Raw genomic sequence first — 19895 nt, 5'->3', positions numbered from 1 at the left:
CAGCTAGGTGTAGTGGGATACGCTTTTGATTCAACAGGAGTGGGCTGGGACACCTACAGGGTTTACCAAAAGACGGATGGAGAGATGGAACAGTGGATAAGTAAGCTATGGTATTTTCATACAATGGATCACTATTCAACCATGAAAAGTGAGTTCAGAACCAGCTTGGTCTACGAAAAAGAACGAGGCACTGATAACAAGCATGATGCAATGCGGATGAACTCTGAACACACCGCGCTAAGTGAGAGAAACCAGATAAAATGGCTCAGTGTTTAAGAGCACTGGCTTCTCCTCTGGAGGGCACAGGTTCAACTCCCAGCACCCACATGGCAACTGTCTGTAACTCCAGTTCCAGGGGATCCAACACCCTCACACAGACATACATGCAGGCAAAATACCAATGCACATGAAATAAAAATAATTTTTTAAAGATTTTTTTAAAAAGATAGAAAAGAACATTCAGATTTTGAACTGGCAAGAGACTCAGTGGGTGAAGGTGTCTATCACGCCTGACCACCAGAATTAGATTCCTGGGACCCACACGGTGGAGGGTAGAAACTGACTCCTAGGGGTTGTTCTCTGACATGTGTGTGTGGTGGCATGTGCACACACATAAACACACATGCTAATAGCAAATGAGCCAGTCATGGTAGTACACATCTTTAATCCCAGCATTCAACAGGCAGAGGCAAGTGTATCTCTGTGAACTCAAGGCCAGCCTGGTCTACATAGTAAGTTCCAGGCCAACCAGGGCTACGTAGAGAGACTCTGTCTTAAAAGAAAAAAAAAAGTAAGCCGGGCAGTGGTGGTGCACACTTTTAATCCCAGCACTCGGGAGGCAGAGCCAGGCGGATCTCTGTGAGTTTGAGGCCAGCCTGGTCTACAAAGTAAGTTCCAGGAAAGGCGCAAAGCTACACAGAGAAACCCTGTCTCAAAAAAAAAAAAAAAAAAGGAAAAAAAAGTAAATAAATAATGAATGAATACACACATTTAAAAAACTCCAAACATCTGTCTTAAGGTGGGAGACAAAGATTAATTTGTTCAATCCTATTCTTTAGGAATTAACAAGGACCAAAAGACATCTGAGATAAAGATGCAGGGAACCCAGGGCTGGAGAGATGGCTCAGAGGTTAAGAGCACTGGCTGCTCTTTCAGAGGACCTGGGTTCAATCCCCAGCACCCACATGGCAGCTCACAACTGTCTGTAACTCCAGTTCCAGGGGATCTAGTGCCCTCTTCTGGCTTTCCTGGCACCAGAAACATACACAATACAAATACATTCACGCAGGCAAGCTAAAAGAAATCGACAGTCAGTAGATGGGGGGGGGGGGGGGGAGGCTGGTGAGAAGGCTCAGCAGGGGAAGGTGCTTGTAGCTAACCCTGACCACCTGAATTTGATCCCTGGAACCCAAGGAGAGTGTAGAATCTTCCAAGATGTCCTCGGACCTCCACATGGCATGCTTGTGACATCACAGATGCACACACAAAATAAATAAATGTGGGGGAGGGGGGGAGAGAAATACCCAGAATGGATAAATCCAGGGGTCAGGGTTGTCACGGCTGAGAAGCAGAAGCAAAGCAGCTGCCGGATGAGGCTCAGGCTTCCGGTTTTGAATCACTGTGGGTGTACACTCAAAGGGGAGTGTGGGACCCTAGCTTCCTCCTCTTCCAACCAGCTGTGAAGTGAATGGGTCCCCTTTGCCATGTGCTTCTATCATGACGTGTTGTGTGGGCCAATCAGTCACAGACTGGAACCTTTATAACTTTGAGATAGAAGAAACCTTTTTCCTTCATAAGCTGATTGTGTCAGGTCACTTCTTAGAGTACCAAAAAGCTGACTACACAGAACCCACTAGAGGTGATGGCGCAAGTGTGTGCGGGCATGTACATGTGTGCATGTGCATATGTGTGCAGGTGCCTGTGAAGACCAGAGGTCAATCTTGGATGTTGTTCCTCAGGTAACCACCTCATTTGTTGAGACAGGATCTCCCACTAGCCTGGAACTCACAGGCTAGGGAGCCCCAGTGATCCTCAGTCTTTGCCTCCTCCGCACCGGGATTACAGGCACAGGCTGCCATGGCCCGCTTTTTTATTTGGGTGCTGAGGATGGAACACTGTTTCTCATGCTCCTGTGGCAAACACTTTACCAACAGCTGTCTCCCAGGCACATTTGGATTTTTCCTTTTTTTTTGAGATAGTCACTTTGTTGCAAAAACTCATGATAGACAGTCCTCCTGCCTCAACTTTCCAAGTGCTAGGAATACAGGGATGAATCACCGTGACCAGCTTTCGTATATTTCGAAATGTTAAAATACTTTCCCCACTATTAAAAAATCTCTGTATTAGTTTCCCTCTGCGGCTTAGAGGCCTCTGCTACATCCCAGATAAGAACAAGCTCCTAGAAGGGATGAGCCTCACCTGACAGTCCAGGCATGTGCACAGATGTTGAAAGACGCAATGGACCATGTCAGGATCTGTGCATGGACATGCAATGGAGCATTCTACAGCCCCCCCCCCCAAAAGAAATGGAGCTCTAAAAGACACACTACAAGCCACAGCATAGAGGAAACTGTGTGAGGCAGAAAAAAAGCAGTATTAAAGGCAAGAGAAGACACACACAGAGACACAGTTCATGGAGGGGCGTGCTGCTTACGCACAGTAGACCAGGAGCTCGGTGGTCACCTTTCGCTGACTCCCGCTGAGCATGTTGGTGGCTGAGCACGTGTAGTTGCCTTGGAGGTTCTGTGACATCAGCAACAGCGTAAAGCTGTTGGCCGTCAGGTTCTTCCCAAAGGACTCGGACATGTTGTGGGCCCGGAACCACCACTCGACCTCAGGCGGAGGCTGTGCGGCGCTGTGGCAGCTGAAGTCCACCTGAGAGCCCTTGGCTGCATACAGGGTACCATTGGAGAGGGCACCAGTGGTTGAGATGTTCACCGCAATCTGATCAGGGCCGCCTGGGAATGACAGGGGGAGGGTGGGTATGAATCACCACAGTGGGGTGTGAGCTCCTGATCCTGTCTTCAACTCCCCAGTGCTGTGGTCACAGGTATATGATGCTGTGCCTGGTGTATGTGATGCTGGGCGTGAAACCCAGGGTTTCACGGTGCTAGGCAAACACTCTACCAACTGAGCAACATCACCAGCCCTACCTCGAAGAACTTCCAATTCTCTGTTTCCACTTCCCAAGGGCTGGCATTAAAATGTTGCAAGTGGCGGGGGAACTTCTCAGAGGTTAAGTGCTGGTCATTGTTTCAGAGGGTCGGTTAGGTTCCCAGGACCTACGCCCAGTGGCTCACAGCTTCCCCCAACTTCAGCTCCAGAGGAGCCACAGTCCCCTCTGTGAACTCCCCCCCCCCAAACACACACACACACTTAAAAGTAAATCTTGCCAGACACAGCGGTACACACCTTTAATCCTACCAATCAAGAGGCAGATGCAACCTATGAGTTCAAGGCCAGTCTAGTCTCCAAGACAGTCAGTACTACATAATGAGACCCCGTTTTGGTTTCTTGAAAAACCAAAAATAAAAGAGGGACTAGAGACATAGCTCAGCTCAACAGCTAAGAGTACTGGTTTCTCTTCCAGAGGACCTGAGTTCGATTCCCAGCCACCCACATGGTGGCTCATTAACTGTTAATTCCAATTCCAGGGGATCTGGCACCCTCTTCTGACCACCACAGACAAAACTCCCATACACACACATAAAATAAATTAAAAAATAAATTCATAACACTAAATTGAAAAAACAAAGTTCCTACCAAGGGGCTAGTGGTTATGAGCACGTGCTACTCTTGCAGAGGACCCAGGTTCTATTCCCAGCACCCGCATGGTGACTCACAACCATCCTGAAGTCCAGTTTCAGGGGTTATGACAGCCTTTTCTGGCCTCCACAGGCATCAGGCACACACAGAGAATGCACAGAAACACATGAGGGCAAAACACCCTACACATAAAGGCCCTACCAAAGAGCAAGGAAAGAACGTGGGTACAGGGAAAAAGAAAAAAAAAAAAAAAAAGGAACACTTTGGGCCTTCAACAGCTCTCCTCCTGAGGCCCTGGAAGGACCTAATCATAGACCTCAGGAGGGTCTCCACCATGCCCAAAACCTGTCCCCATGGCTTGCTGGGTCTCGGTTTAGCACAACCGAGTTGTTCAGGAAACACTGGCCTTCCTCAGAGAACCTGGAATTCTCACAGGTTTGGGCAGACCAGAGCCCATGGAAAGCTCTGGGCCTTTCTTCTTCTCAAGTGCGCTGGCCCAGGAGCCCTTTCCCTCAGTGAGGTTGCTTTCTCTCTAACCACTGGACACGCTGAGCCCCTGGGAGTTGTCCTAGAGTGTCCCTGAACCTGAGGCTGGTCTAGCCACCACCCACTCCACCATCCACCCCAGCCTAACCCCACACCCCACATTCACATTAAGGAAATGATCACTCCAGGCCGGACTGAACTCCAGCTGTGAGGCTTCAGGCAACTTACTCATCCTTGTTCAGCCTCAGTTTCCTCTTCTGTGAAATGGGGGTGATGACAGTATCATACCCCGCCTCACCCCCACCAAAGGATGGCGTTTATATAATGCAGCACTCAGAATGGCCCCTGGCATGCCAGAATCACTCTACAAACGCTGGACCTCATCTTAGTTCACCTTCATCTCTGAACTTCTTATTGTTTTCAGTGCTGGGAATGAAATATGCTGCCTATGAACTACACCCCACCCAGACCTGAACTTTCTTTCTTTTTTTTTTTTTTTTTTTTTTTGGTTTTTCGAGACAGGGTTTCTCTGTGTAGCTTTGCGCCTTTCCTGGAACTCACTTGGTAGCCCAGGCTGGCCTCGAACTCACAGAGATCCACCTGACTCTGCCTCCTGAGTGCTGGGATTAAAGGCGTGCGCCACTACCGCCCGGCATTAGACCTGAACTTTCTTGACCCCCAAAACGAACAGCGCTGTGGTACCCAGTGCATCCAAGATGCCAAGTTCCCTTTGGCAGAAAAGGTACCTCTCCCAGCTGGAGAAGCAGTTCCGAGGTACAGTGCGTGCTTAGTGTGTGCGCACAAGGTTCTGGGTTCACCACAAATGTGACGAGGTAGGGGGGAGGAGGAGGGGAGAAGGAAGTGGGGGAAGAAAAGTACAGGGGAGGGAGAGAGACCTTTCATTCCAGCCCTCAGGAGGCAGAGGCAGGTGGATCTCTATGAATTCAAGGTCAGCCTGGTCTACATAAAGTTGTAGGCTATCCAGGGCTACATAATGAGACCCTGCTCAAAAATAAACAAATGATTTAAAAAGAAAGGGAAGGCGGGGTGGTGGTGGCGCACACCTTTGATCCCAGCACTCCAGGCAGATCTCTGTGAGTTCAAGGCCAGCCTGGTCTACAGAGAGAGGACAGCCAGGGCTACACAGAGAAACGCTGTCTCAAAGGGGGCGGGGGGGGGGGGGGACTTATCTATACAATTATTTTGCCAATTAAAAGACATGAATGGGCACACCCAACGGCTGCTCACGTTAGCGTGATCCTGCATGCTGCCCACCTCTCCTCAGAGAGCTCTCTTTTAGAAAACAGACCAGGAAGGTTGAAGCTTCAGCAAAGGAATCCATCCATCGACGGCTGTGGAGTTTAGTTCAGAAATAGGTCCTTGGGGGGTGGAGGGGGAAGAAAATCATTTATAGGGCACGAAGATTTTCCTCTGCGGTCCTTCAGTGGAAGTACCTTCTTTCCCTAGGACCTCACTAAGTAGCTCAGGCTAGCCTTGAATTTGAGCTCCTCCTGCCTCAGCCTCCCGAGTGCTGGGATGACAAACGTGCTTTCTTCCATACCTGGTCAGGACAACATCCTTGTCAGGTGAATCTTTGGGAACTATACTGCCTACCCCCCCACAAAGGTCTGGGGAGACGTAGGTGGTGGCCTGGGAGGTGCTTGCTTGCCCCATTCATCATTGCAGGCTAGTCGGTCAGGTATGCAGCTCAACAGGTCCTAGGGAGTGTCTTCCGCTGGCTTCCCTCCAACTAAACTAAGGGTTCAGTTGAAGTACTGAGATATTAGTGGTCAGGACCGGCAAAGGTAATATGACTCGGGTCACATCCCTCCTCTGGTCTTCCGGGTCCTAGTGGCCTGGCCTGGACAGTGGGAATCCCCAGAAGGTAGCTGGGAAGAGCTTTTGAGCAGAACAATCAACAAGAAGTAGAATTTGTGGGGTTGGGGATTTAGCTCAGTGGTAGAGCACTTGCCTAACAAGCGCAAGGCCCTGGGTTCAGTCCTCAGCTCCGGTTTAAAAAAAAAAAAAAAGAAGTAGAATTTGTTACTGAGAATCATTAGACAGGCAAGAGGTTTATGATTCCCAGAATCCGTATAAAAGCCAGATGTGGTGGTGTGAGTCTCCCAGCATCCCTGTGGTGAGATGGGAGGCAGAGACCAGAGGACCCCTGGGAAGCAAAAGGGGTAGCTAGCCTGTGGTACACAGTGCAGCTGGACAAATGAGAGACCCTGACCAACAAGGAGAAGTCAAGAACGGAGTCCAGAGAGCTGTCTTCTGGCCCCTGACAGGCATGTACTGTGGGAGCCCGTTTTCAGGTTCCTCGTGGCTTTACCCAGCAGGTCCACATAGAGAAGATGATTAGGACCACGGGCCTGAGTGCAGGTGTCTGAGATGGTCTGCACTTGGCTGTGCTGGGGGCGGCGGGAAGTCTTTTGCTCCACCCCTTGGCGTCTCTATAAATATCCTGGGGCAGAGACAGTCAGGGCCCGTTGGAAAAGGTTCCAGGCCCTCTCGAGGCTATCCTTTATTTTCTATCTGTTTATCTCTGCAATATAAATCCTTCTATCTAATATTTTTTGCTGCTCACACTCAAGAAAACTCTGGGGAGCTGTGGGGTTGGTGGGTAAACGCCCCACAATGTACCCACTCCTGACGCACAAATAAATAAGACTTTTAAAAGAGGGCAAGCAAGCAGGTAAAGGTGCTTGCCACCCAGCCTGGCAACCTGAGTTTGATATCCACACCCACACTGTGGAAGAAGGGAACCGGCCCCCCACAAGTTGTCCTGTGACCTCCACATGAGCACCACGGCACATGTGAGCTCACACACATTAAATTAAAAAATGCTAAAAATAGATAGATAGATAGACAGACAGACAGAAAGAGAGAGAGAGAAACTTTTTTTCCCCCGAGACAGGGTTTCTCTGTGTTGTTTTGGTGCCTATCCTGGATCTCGCTCTGTAGACCAGGCTGGCCTCGAACTCACAGAGATCCGCCTGCCTCTGCCTCCCGAGGGCTGGGATTAAAGGCGTGCGCCACTGCCACCCAGCTATAAAACATCTTTTAAAGAAAACACCAGAGCTCAAAATGCAGCTCAGGGGTTAAAGACACAGGCTGCTCTTGCAGAGGACCTGAGTTCTGTTCTCAGGACCCACGCCAGAAGGTTCACAACCGCCTGGAAGTCCAGCACCACGGATCTGAAGCCTTCTTCTGATCTCCAAAGACATCCATATATTTATGGCATACACATAATCTTTAGTTTTTTGACACAGAGTCTTGCCTGGTGAGGCTAGGCAAGCAGTCCACCACTAAGCCATTCGAACCCTTGTGTAGCTTTGGCTGTTCCAGAACTCACTACATAGATCTGGCTGGTCTCAAACTCAGTGATCCTCCTGCATCTGTCTCCCAAGTGCTGTGATTAAAGGTATATACCACAAACGAGGCTAATATACTATTTAACGTTAAAAAAAAAAAAAAAAAAAAAAAAAAACACGAGAGACCCTAATAAGCCTCCAGAATGGTTCTGTGTTCCAAGACCATGGCTCATCCTAAACCCTGGGCTGAGTCTAAATTATTTAAACCCTTTCTTCTTGACCCCCTGGGGTTCTAACTGCACCCAGGAGGTACCATAGACAAAGTATCTCCCACCCGAAAGGCTCAGGTCCATGTTATTTCAGGTTTTAGAATGTGCCCATCGATTTCACCAGCTGAGACTCTCTTGGCTGAAACCCCCAAGCCTTCTGCTCCGCTTTGAGGTTTTGGGTGGAACCAGGGCCTGGAGGGGCTAGGCAAGCAGTCCACCACTGAGCCATACCCCAACCCTTACACCATGCTTTTGTTGTAGCTTGTGTTCGTTTTTCTCATGTAGCCCAGGCTGGCCCCAAACTAGCCTGTCCTAGCTAAGAATTATCAGCCCAGGTGCTAGGGTTATGGACTTGTGACACCACACCCAAGCTCCTTAAATACCACTTTCACTGATGTGTCAACCAGCTTTCATCCCAGGCTCCTAAGTCCAAAGCCCAATCTCTCCCTTCAGCTCCTTCTAAGCACCCATAAGTGCTTCAGACCCAAGTGTGGTATTCTGAATATATTGGCCCCCATAAGCTCATGGAGTGGCACTATTAGGAGGTGTGACTTTTTTTGGAGTAGGTGTGGCCTTGTTTAGCTGGAATGGCTACCCACTACAGAAGTGTGTCACAGTGGGAGCCAGCTTTGAGGTTTCCTATGCTCAAGATACACCCAGTGTCTCAGTTCACTTCCTGTTGCCTGTGGATCCAGACGTAAACTCTCAACTCCTCCAGCACCATGTCTGCCTGCACGCTGCCATGTCCCAACATGATGATAATGGACTAAACCTCTGAATTGTAAGCCACCCAATTACATGCTTTCCTTTTATTTTTTATTTTATTTTATTTTATTTTTGATTTTCGAGACAGGGTTTCTCTGTGTAGCTTTGCACCTTTCCTGGAACTCACTCTGTAGCCCAGGCTGTCCTCAAACTCATGGAGATCTGCCTGACTCTGCCTCCTGAGTCCTGGGATTAAAGGTGTGCACCACCATCGCCCAGCCACGCTTTCCTTTCTAGGAGTCGTTGTGGTCATGGTATCTCTTCACAGCAGTAGAAACCCTAAGAAACCAACTTAATCTAACCTTGAGCAAGAAGCACCCTGACTTCTGACGGGGCCAATGATTTCCCCTCTGTGTACCCATTACTTCCTCTCTCTCTAGGACTCTGCCCTGGGAAGCTATGTTGACACTCACCAACAAGCAGGGCTCTCCATTCACAGAGGCTCAGTTCAGGGAGCCTGGATCGTCCCTGAGACACGCTTTGCTGGAAGTTCATTGAAAGCACAAGGCAGATCCACAGGAAGCTAGGAGCACGCTCTAGCCCCCAACCCCAGCCGACTGCCAAGGGGGGTTGGCAGTTGATACAAGCCTGCTTCCTCATTGTCCTCCTGCCCATCGGTTCCAATGACCCCAGAACAATTGCTTGGTTTGGGAAAACTAGACCCAGGGTGAGCCTTGCCCAGTGTGCCCTGAAATCTGACTGGGGTTTTTCAGGGGCTAGTCTTTGGCTTCCTCACTAGGCTCCAGGACTCGGTTCCCCAAATACCTAAGAGAGGATACTGTGCAAGAAACACCAAGGCTGCAGGACTAGTTAACACCTGAGCCACCTGAGCCATCCCGCTAACCTTACAGAGGGCAAGCACTGAGCTGGCCCTCCCCATCCCCACTCCCATGTGGATCCAGAAGGGGATGGGGACACTGATTAAGTCAACAGCTTCAGCAGCCCTGGAGGATGTGCCAGAGGACTTCTGGAGCCTTAGGAGCAGAGGAACAGGGTCCTAAGATGACTGTGGCCCCACTCTTGATCTTGCCTTTACTTACTTTATATTTTTGTGTTTACTTTTATGTGCCTGGTGGTTTTTCTGCTTGTAAGTATGTATGGGCACCTGATGCATGCCTAATGCAGTTATCAGATCACCTGGAACTGGAGTCTCAAACGGTTGCAGTTATCAGATCACTGGAGTTTCAACCGGTTACGAGCCACCACAGAGGCGCTAGGAACCAAACCTAAGTCCCCTCCAAGAGCAGCCAGTGCTCTTAACAGCCGATTCATCTCTCCAGCCCCATTATTTTTTTACTTTTCAAAGACAGGGTCTTCATGTAGCCCAGGCTGGCTATAAACTCCCTAGCCAAGGAAACCCTTGAATGTCTAATCTGACCTTCCACTTCCTAAGTGCAGGAATGCACCTCCACACCTAGCTTTCCCATGGTTCTGGGGATGAACCCAGGGCTTCGTGCATGTGATATAAGCACTCCATACACCGAGCCACATCCCCAGACTTCACCTCACCCTTGGCAGGACACAGTACTACATACTCTTTGGGTGGGAGTGATGGATGACATCCCACTGTGGTGCCCACACCAGGTGGGCTAAATCCCTCCCACCCTGGCCTACAGAAAACTGACTCCCACTGGGGTGCAGGTGACATTGGTAACAAAAGCCACCCAACCTAGACACTGCTGGACACAGGCCTCTGTGGCACGTGTCTTGGATAACCAAGGTCACCCACAGATAAGAACCTGTATAGCCTGGAACAGCTAGGGATTTTTCCTCCCTGGTCTCCAAGGCCATGTTAGAACATTTGCAAACAATTCTCCTTAAAAACAAGACAGACACACACACACACACACACACACACACACACACACACACACGGAGCAAAGTTATCAACTATTGGAGTGAAAAGATAAAGAAAAGCCAGGACCTGACTCTCACAGAGTCCCATTCAAACACCGAGATGGAAACTGTGACCCAAGCACTTGGGAAGGCAGAGGCAGGAGGATTTCTGTGAGGGATTTTGTTGTTGTTGTGCTTTGGTTTTCTGAGACAGAGGTCTCAATTAGCCCAGGCTGGCCTCAATTTTGTTATGTAGCCAAGTATAATTTTGAGTTCATAAGCACATTGGTGGCCCACAGCTTTAATCCCAGCCCTCGGGAGGCAGAGGCAAGCGGATCTCTGTGAGTTCGAGGCCAGCCTGGTCTACAGAGCGAGGCTCCAGAACAGGCACCAAAACTACACAGAGAAAAAAAAAATTGGAAAAAAAAAATTGAATTCATGATTGTCCCACCTCTCCCTCCAGAGTGCTAAGATATCACCCAAAACTAAGTTCATTTCTCTTTTCTTTCCCTTCCTCCCTTCCCCCCTTCTTTGGATGAAAGATCAAAACCCAGGTTCTTACTCTTGCTAGGTAAGCATTCTACTCCTAAACTACAGCCAGCTGGGGCTTCACAGCAAGACTTTGTCTCATAAAAGAAAGAGCTGGCTGGATGGGTAGCCCACGCCTTGAATCCAGCACCCAGGAAAGACGCAGGCAGATCTCTGTGAATTCAAGGCCAGCCTGATCTACATAGTGAGAACCCGTCTATCTCCACCACAACCTTCCACCTCCAAAAAGAAAAAAAGAGGGGGGAGGGGGATGAGAGAACAGAGGGAGGCAGGAGGAACAGGCCCGGATGTACTGATTGCTAGGGACCCTGGGGTGCATTTTTCTCATGGGAAACCCATCACCTTCATAAGGAGCAGACCCCCAGGTACACGGCCAAGGTCTTGTCCACTGTGCCAGTTTTACGTTATCAGTGTGTCTGGTGCAGCAAAACTCCACCATGACCCTGAACTTCACAGATGATAAAACTGAAGGCTGAAGAGACAACAGCCAGCAGGGCCTAGATCGGAGCCCAGGTGTGTGGCCCTCAGAGGACTCACTGTTGATGACAGGCAGAACAGGGCTCTCCCAGGAAAGTAGTGCCAGCAACACTCAACACTCTCAAACGCCCTGGGCAAAATGAAGCCAAGTCCCCTTCAGAGCCCTGGTCTTCCTCAATGGCCCACTGAGGAAGGAGGAGCAAGCAGGGTCTGGAGGGGTCTGTGGCTCAGGACCCTCTGGAGAGAAGAAGAGGTAAGACCCCAGGGGGCTCTGCTGTAGGTGAGCCTCAGGACACCTGCCTCTGGTTTGCGTGGAGAAACTGTGCCGACCACAGGCCCTCATTTCCCAGCGAAGGACTGCCCACAGTTCTGATTGCATCCGATGTATTTAGGGAGGACAAGGTCTCATTTGATTTCAGGGATATTTGTGCATTTGTTTGTAGGTGTTTACGCATGTGTGTAGACAGGACAACTTGGCTGCAGTTCCTTGGACACTAGCCCTTTTTAAAAAAAAACAAAAACAAAAACAAAAACAGGGTTTCATGTGATGAACTGTATGTTAAATTAAATAATAAAGGAGCTAAGCTGGGCAGTGGTAGTGCACACTGTTGCAGAACATTTGTTTAACTATGCAAAGATGTGTTGCATTTGTTTAACTACGTAAAGATGTGTTGCATTTGTTTAACTACGTAAAGATGTATTGCAGTTGTTTAATTATGTAAAGATGTTCTGCTGTTTTACCTTGCCTGCCTAAGGCATCTGATTGGTCTAATAAAAATCTGAATGCCCAATAGTGAGGGAGGAGGTACAGGCAGGACACTTGGAGAGTAAGTAGGAGGAAGAATTTAGGCTCTGGAAGAGAGAAAAAGAGACGCCAGGGGCCAGACAGACAGACACACAGGAAACAGGAAGTAGGACACACAGAATGAAAGGTAAAAAGCCATGAGGCAAAACACAGATGAGTGGAAAACAGGTTAAATTAAGGTAAAAGAGCTAGTAGGACAAGCCTAAATTAAGGCTGAGCATTCACAATTAATAAAAAATTAAATAAATAAAATAGGGTTTCTCTTTGTAACCCAGGCTGGCCTCCAACTTACCCAGATTGAAATCACCTGTCACTCAAGCCCACATTCCCGACAGTGACCTCGTCCCCAGGCTCTCACTGCCTCCCCAAGCCCATCCCCACCAGTCCCACTTACTGGCCACCCGCAGCCACACAGGGAACCAGCGGGTCTCATTCTGAACCTCCTGGCAGGTGTAGTTGCCGTCGTCCTCCAGCCTCAGTGCCTCCACGTGCAGGGCACCTGCATCCCCGAGGGAGAAACGAGGCGAAGCCGGGGGGAGGCTGGAGTTGGAGGAGAGCAGGAAGACGGGCTCTGTGTCATTCCGGTACCAGGTCACCAGGCCCCTGGATCCTAACACGTTGCCACAGGGAAGAGTAACATTCTCATGGACTTCGCCGACGGCCACAGCACCCAGGTCTGTAAAGGGAAGGTCAGGCTGTTAACATCTTTTCTGGTTGATGGGCAACAACCCTTTGGAACAGTAAGATTTTCTTTTTAATGGCATGCACACACGTTCATGCATGTGTTCACATACAAGAGAGAGAGACAGACAGACAGACAAGAGACAGTGATGAGAGAGAGAGAGAGAGAGAGCGCGCGCGCGCATTTGAGGCAGGGGCTCATGCAGCCCAAACTGGCCTTGAACTCACTTCCTAACACTACTCAAGCATAGACCTTGAACTTCTGTCCCTACCTTCCAAATGCTGGGATTCCACGCTGTGCGACTGTTTATACAGTGCTGGCGATTGAGCCCAGAGCCGAGTGGATTACAAGTGCTCTAACACTGAGCTAAATCCCAAACTGCTTTACCAAACGTAATCAATAGAGGTGTTGTGATTTGAATGCAAGATGTCCCCCATAGGCTCGCATCCCCAGCTGATAGCACTGTTTGGGAAGGTTATAGAACCTTTAAGGGACGGAGCTCTGTTGGAGGAAGTGAGTCAGTGGAGGTGTGCTGAGGTTTACCTAGCTGGCCACACTTCCTGTTTTCTCTCTGCTTCTGGAGGATGCCCTGAGGGGATGGCCTGAAGCTCTTGCTGCCAGGCCTTATCTGTCATGATGAACCACACCCCTCAGGAACTGTGAACCAAAATAAACCTTCCCCATCCTTTAACTTGATTTGGTCGGGTACTTTATCACAGCAACAGAAATGAACCATACAACCGTGTCCTCAAGATGGCCCCTTTTCAGCCACTGCCGTCCATCAGGAGAGGCCCAGCTCCAGCTGCAGTTTGAGTAAGAACCCTACATGGAGCAGAGCCAAGGTTCTCTGAGGTTCCAGCTGCAAATGCTCTAGATCATGACATGTGACATGTGAGGGCCCAGGCAAGATCAGCAGAGCTGCCTATCCAATCATACCACAGGGACTGAGCAATAAGCATCCATGTGACCATCTGTTAGTCCACAATCACACGGCGTTGGACAGCCATCTTGTTGCCTAGACATCCAGATGGAGTGGGGGTAGGGGATCAGATGGCCAGTCTTCCTCCCCGTGGAGTTAACTACTTTGGGCTGCTGCACGCAGAAATGGGTTGACAACAGATACTGTGTACACGCTGGGAGGCAAGTCGGGCTCTGTGGGTCTGCTGGTGGCAAATGAGAACCATCCAGTTCACAGGCTGGTGGGAAAAGTCACAAAACTAGCAAGGAGGATAGAGGTGAGGGGCAGGGGGGCAGGAAGGGCTCCCAAGGCAGCTGGGGATGTGCCAGGTTAGACTTCCTTCAGGAAGGAGAGCGGGACTCGGTGGACAAGGAGGCATGGGATGGGTTCAGAAGGAGCCAGAGTCCCAGGCAGAGGGATCAGCGAACTCAAATGCCCAGACCAAAGCCAGCGGTGATGACACACATGTGGTATCCCGACATTCAAAGGCAGAGGCAGGAAGGTCAAGAGCTGGATGCTAGTGTGGACTACATAGTGAGATCCTGACTAGGAGGGGCAGAGGGTGAAGAAGTGAGAAGGAACAGCTTTGTAACAAGAAACAAATGCAGTCCATTTTCACTGAGAAGTAATATTCCAGCACTTTCCACAGTCAACACCCAATTCTAGAGAGGCCACGGGGACAGGAACTTGGGCAGAACCTGCTGGGCTGATAAAAATGTCCTGGAGGTAATTAACAGGGGTAGTTGCTGTGCATCATATCATAGCTCACAAGTGGAGGCCAGAGGACAACTTTCAGGAGGTGGGGCTCTCCTTCCACCACGGGGAGGGGGAAAAGGGAGGTGCCCAAGGATGGAACTCATGTCACCCAGCTCTACAGCAAGCTCCTCTGCCCACTGAGCCATGTCGCTGGCCCAACAGAGTGGTTTTTACTTTGTTTTGTCTCATACTTGACTATGACAGGGTCTCAAGCAGCCCAAGCTGGCCTCAAACTCACTGCACAGGTGAGGATAACCATCCAATTCAGGTCCTCTTGCATCCATCTCCCCAGGGCTGAGATGGCGGGAATGTGCCACCACCACACTTGGTTTTATGGGAAGCTGGGACCCAGGGTTTCATTCATACCAGACAAGCACTCTAACAACGGAGGTAGATCCCCAGCCCAAGGGTAGATTTTATGATATATACATTATATCTCAGTAAAACTATTATTAAAAAAAAAAAAAAAAAGAGGAAGAAAAAGAAACTGCCTCCTGCCTCTTGGTGACCTTGCCATGAGTGTCCAAGCTGGGTCCTTCCTGTGATTAAGAAAAGGATCCTTTAGCCGGGCAGTGGTGGCGCACGCCTTTAATCCCAGCACTCGGGAGGCAGAGCCAGACGGATTTCTGTGAGTTTGAGGCCAGCCTGGGCTACAGAGCGAGATCCAGGAAAGGCACAAAGCTACACAGAATAACCATGTCTCGAAAAACCCAAAAAAAAAAAAAAAAAAGAAAGAAAGAAAGAAAAGAAAAGAAAAGAAAAAAAGAAAAGGATCCTTTCAACAGAGTGAAGTTGGACCGGGCCACCAGAAGTCCTGAGTCCATACTGGTTACACTACTCCCCAAAGGCTTTCAAGAAAAAAAAAGGGAGGGGAGGGGGCTGGAGAGATGGCTCAGCGGTTAAGAGCACTGGCTGTTCTTCCAGAGGTCCTGAGTTCAATTCCCAGCACCCACATGGTAGCTCACAACCATCTGTAATGAGATCTGGCACCCTCTTCTGGCCTGCAGGGACACATGCAAACAGAACACTGTGTATGTAATAAATAAATGAATCTTTAAACCCTGGGCAGGCCAGTGTCTACAAGATAGAGAATTGGCTAACGCTAGCCACTCTCAAACAGCAAGAAACACTTGAGTGTGATCATTTACAAGTCTGCCCCAGCTGAGCCTGGTGTCACAACGCCTCCAACCCTGCTGAGGCAGGAGGATCAAGTTCAAAACCAGCCTAAGCTATGAAAAGACCCTGACTCAAAAGGGAGAATAGGGTGTGTGTGTGTGTGTAAGTAAAAGGATCATTTTCAAATGATTAGACTACCAACCCAGGTTCTCACATGGCGACTTCCACCATGGAAAAGATGCACTGTAGAGTTACATACAGACGCATGGAGTGTCCCTCACACCAAGAGCTGCCCCTTACTAGTCCTCCACAAAGGAATCATGGACTGTCAGCTTGGAACAGCCTTAATGCAATTTTAACCTGGAAACCCGAGCTCATGTCTTCTTCTCCAAGGAAGACAATGACCTGGCTGATCTCCCCCTGGCTCTGCCCACTCCACTGCTTATTAACTACTGAAGCCGACTATGGCCTTGGAGATCTTCTAATCAGCTGGGCAGTGGTGGCCCACGCCTTTAATCCCAGCACTTGGGAGGCAGAGCCAGGTGGATCTCTGTGAGTTCGAGGCCAGCCTGGGCTACAGAGTGAGTTCCAGGAAAGGCGCAAAGCTACACAGAGAAACCCTGTCTCGAAAAACCAAAAAAAAAAAAAAAAAAGAGAGAGAGAGATCTTCTAATCAGTGATGTGGCAGAAGCTGTTCAGCGATTGGTGATGTCTGTCATGGACAAGGAAAGGCGGCTCCTGAAGATACATCCATTCCACACACATACTGGTCCCACACATCCTCATCACACTGCTGACACTTCTCCACATGCGTTCCCTAGAGCTGTGGGATAGTCACAGTCTTGAGTGCTCTGGATCAGAAGGATTTACTTGGTCCCACACACCGGACAGAGGAAGACAAAGCCAGGGCTGGTGAAATGACTCGGTGAGTAAAGGTGCTCACCATCAAACCTATCCCGGGAGCCCACAGGGTGGAAGGAGAGAACCGCCCCCCCCAGAGTTGTCCTCTGACCCCTACACTCATGCCATGGTACATACATATCCCGTACACAGAGAAATAAAATGTAATTTTAAAAAAAATTAAAGGACAGGCTGGAGAGATGGCTCAGTGGTGAAGAGCACTGATTGCTCTTCCAGAGGTCCTGAGTTCAATTCCCAGCACCCACATGGCAGCTCAAAACTGTCTAATGCCAGTTCCAGGGGACTCAAAACCTATGGTAAAACATTAATGCACATAAAATAAAAATTTTAAAAAAAATTAAAAGACAAAAGGTAATGTCTGTGCTGCTCAACATCATTCATTGTCCAGGGGTCACTTTGATGTGGTTCCCCCAACCTTAAATTCACATTATGCAACCAAGAGGGGAGAGAAAGAACTCTTTGGCCAGTGAATTCGGGACTCTGGGGTTGGGAATTTAGCTCAGTGGTAGAGCGCTTGCCTAGCAAGTGCAAGGCCCTGGGTTCAGTCCTCAGCTGGGGGGGGGGGGGCGACCACGACGACATGCTAAGCAAGCATTCCACTACCAGGCTATACTATACCTCCAGCCCCCTCCTGGTCTTGACACTCATCCCAGGAAATCTCCCCAAGCACGGCCTGGAGTACACCACCCAGGTGACAAGCTGAAGCATCAATGTCACGTGTAGGTTAGAGTCAGAAGAAAGACACCCACTTCTCAACTCGGGGGAAAAAAGAAAAGGACTAATAATGTATGCATAACCAATATGCCCCTGGGTGCCACAGGCATACAGGGAAAGTAGGTCTGAGGGTCTGGGCAAAAAAATCAACGAGCAGTAGCAAGATAAGGAACTTGCTACCAAGCCTGAGGGCCTGAACTTGTTCCCAAAGCCCTACATGGTCCAAGGAGAGACGTGACTTCTGAAAGTTTGTTCTCTGACCCCCACGCTTTCAGACTCCGTGCATGCCCGCCCCCACGCCCACAGATAAATGAATACGTGAATAATTTAAAAATAAAAAAAAAAAAGTACCGAGCAGAAGGTCAGGGTTGGTGGCCCATGCCTAGAATCCCCGCACTAGGGAAACTGGTGTGAGAGGATGACAAATTTGAGACCAACCAGAACTATAGGGTGAGACCATGACTCAAGCAAGTTAACGGAGCATACATAGCTGCGGTGGGGAGATCTTCAACTAGGAAAGAAAGCAAGTTCATCCCAGCATGAATGTTCAGGCCGCTCCCAGCTCCAGGGCACTGGGAACACCTCCAAAGAAGATTGACAGTGACCCCCGCCCCCAATGCCCAGAAAGGCCAGAAAGGTCCGTCCAGGCTGAGTGCTGCAGAATACCTAAGAACAAATGCACCCGACCCCCCCCCCCCGTCCAAAATTTTTTTTTAAATCCATGACCAAAAAGGACTGGGGATAACACAGCAAGAAAAAGTGGAACAAATTTGGGGTCACGTGTCCTAAGTAAAATAGATGACCACTGCCCAGTCCCAGGTGGGAGCGCCAACTCTGTGTGGTCAAACCTTCAGATTTTTCCATATCAACTGAAGCATAGGTTACGGGAAATTTACTGATTTTTATATGACTTTTAAAAACAAATGTAAGTAAGTAAATTGTAAAAGCATAATAAATAGGAAATTTTGCCGCTTGCTGCTAGGGAGCTCGGGTATAATTTAGTAGCTTATCTCCTACTTACAGGATAGCAGGCGAGTGGGGTGGACCCGGGGACACGGACACACACACACACACACACACACACACACACACGTAACATTTCCCGTGCATCCTGGGAAATTACCCACTTCTTGGCGTCGTTATCCCCGCCCCCAACCCTGAAACATTCCTGCACACAGTAGACACAAATCCTTTTCCAATCTTTTTACAGTCTACATATTTTGCTAAGCAACCCTCCCAGCTCTTTTTCTTTTTTCTTTTCTTTTTTCTTTTTTTTTTTTTTTTTTTTTTTTTTTTTTTTTGGCAACAGCGCAGTGTGGATGAGGCATATAAGCCCATTCACCAGCCAGGTCTCATGGGAGAGGAAGTTTTGGTCAAATCTGAAATGATTTCCAAAGAAAAAAGCAAAAAAGAAAACAGGAAAAGAACAGGAGAGGAGGCGCGGCTTGGCATGCACGGGTCCCGCACAGGTAGATTCACTCAGGAAGGAGGGTGTGGGGAAACAAGTCCACAAGTTACAGGTGTAAGCCCAGGTCAACCTGGGGGAGGCGGGGAGCCGGACACAAATGGAAGTGTACCGTGGGGTGCGCCGGCGTCACGGGCAAAACCAGAACGCAGAGTTAGGAACGAAAAGGAAAGGAAAAAAAAATAAGATAAAACCACTTTCCCCTCCACGTGCCCCTCGGTGGGCCCTGCCGCACATGATCGCGGAGCTTTCGGGTCCTCAGGCTGGGGTTGGCGAGTCCCTTACCTGCCGAGCCCTGGCGGGCCAGAAGCGCCCCGAGGCACAGCAGGACGCGTAGCCGGGCCATCGCGCCCCAGATCTACGGTCGAGGGAAGCGCAGGGCTCTGGGTGTGCAGGGTTCTTGGGGCTCCCGGGCCCGCGGCGAGGGGCTCCCTGACTAGGATGCTGTGGCCGAGCCCGGGCGATCGCCTCTGGGGCGCGCGCCCCGCCCCTGCGCCCAGCCCGCCCGGCGGAAAACAACAGGCGCGGGCCCCCTCCCGCCTCTCCGGCAACTTCCTCCACCTTGGCCGGGAGGAGGGCCTTGTGCGATGATCCCAGTCCCTCGGGGCTGGGAGGAGGCGGCCCCGAGCTCTGGCCCGCCGGTGCGGGACGCGCTCCCGGCCTGTGCACTGCGCGCGGGCTGCGGGGCACCGGGCGCCGTCCCAGCCCTGCGGCTCTATCGCTCTTGTCATCTGGGTTCTCGGGTGCAGGGGCGGGCCACAGCGCCGCCATCGCGCAGAGCCCAAGGAAAGACGATCCCTCGGCCGTCCGGCCAAAAGCAACCACGAGACTCGGGTGCTCGAATGAACTCGGGTCGAGACCACACGGGAAGAGCGAGTTTTGTTTTCAGGTGCTTCCACGCCTGTCCCGTTGGCGATCCCACGCCCTCCCGTCCTGGCAGATCCCCGGAGCGGAGCGCCACATTTCCGGGATCAGCTTTCTGGCATCCCATCTCTGCGCCCTGGTGGACACCGCCAC

General features: G+C 50.1%; 1 protein-coding gene across 1 annotated transcript in view; it reads right to left on the bottom strand.

The window, feature by feature from the left end:
• Vsig10 (V-set and immunoglobulin domain containing 10) overlaps window positions 1–19526 on the bottom strand; it is a 33322-nt gene extending 13796 nt beyond the window's left edge. The window contains exons 1-3 of the mRNA XM_059249259.1: window positions 19164–19526; window positions 12661–12942; window positions 2658–2957 (exon numbers count right to left, since the gene is read on the bottom strand). Of these exons, the coding sequence (XP_059105242.1) occupies window positions 2658–2957; window positions 12661–12942; window positions 19164–19224 (643 nt within the window). The 5' untranslated portion in view covers window positions 19225–19526. The remainder of the gene's footprint in view (window positions 1–2657; window positions 2958–12660; window positions 12943–19163) is intronic.
• Window positions 19527–19895: the final 369 nt, after the last annotated feature.

The sequence above is a fragment of the Peromyscus eremicus genome, chromosome 23, assembly GCF_949786415.1.
Source record: "Peromyscus eremicus chromosome 23, PerEre_H2_v1, whole genome shotgun sequence".
NCBI lineage: Eukaryota > Metazoa > Chordata > Mammalia > Rodentia > Cricetidae > Peromyscus > Peromyscus eremicus.
This window is presented reverse-complemented; position numbering and strand designations above follow the sequence as displayed.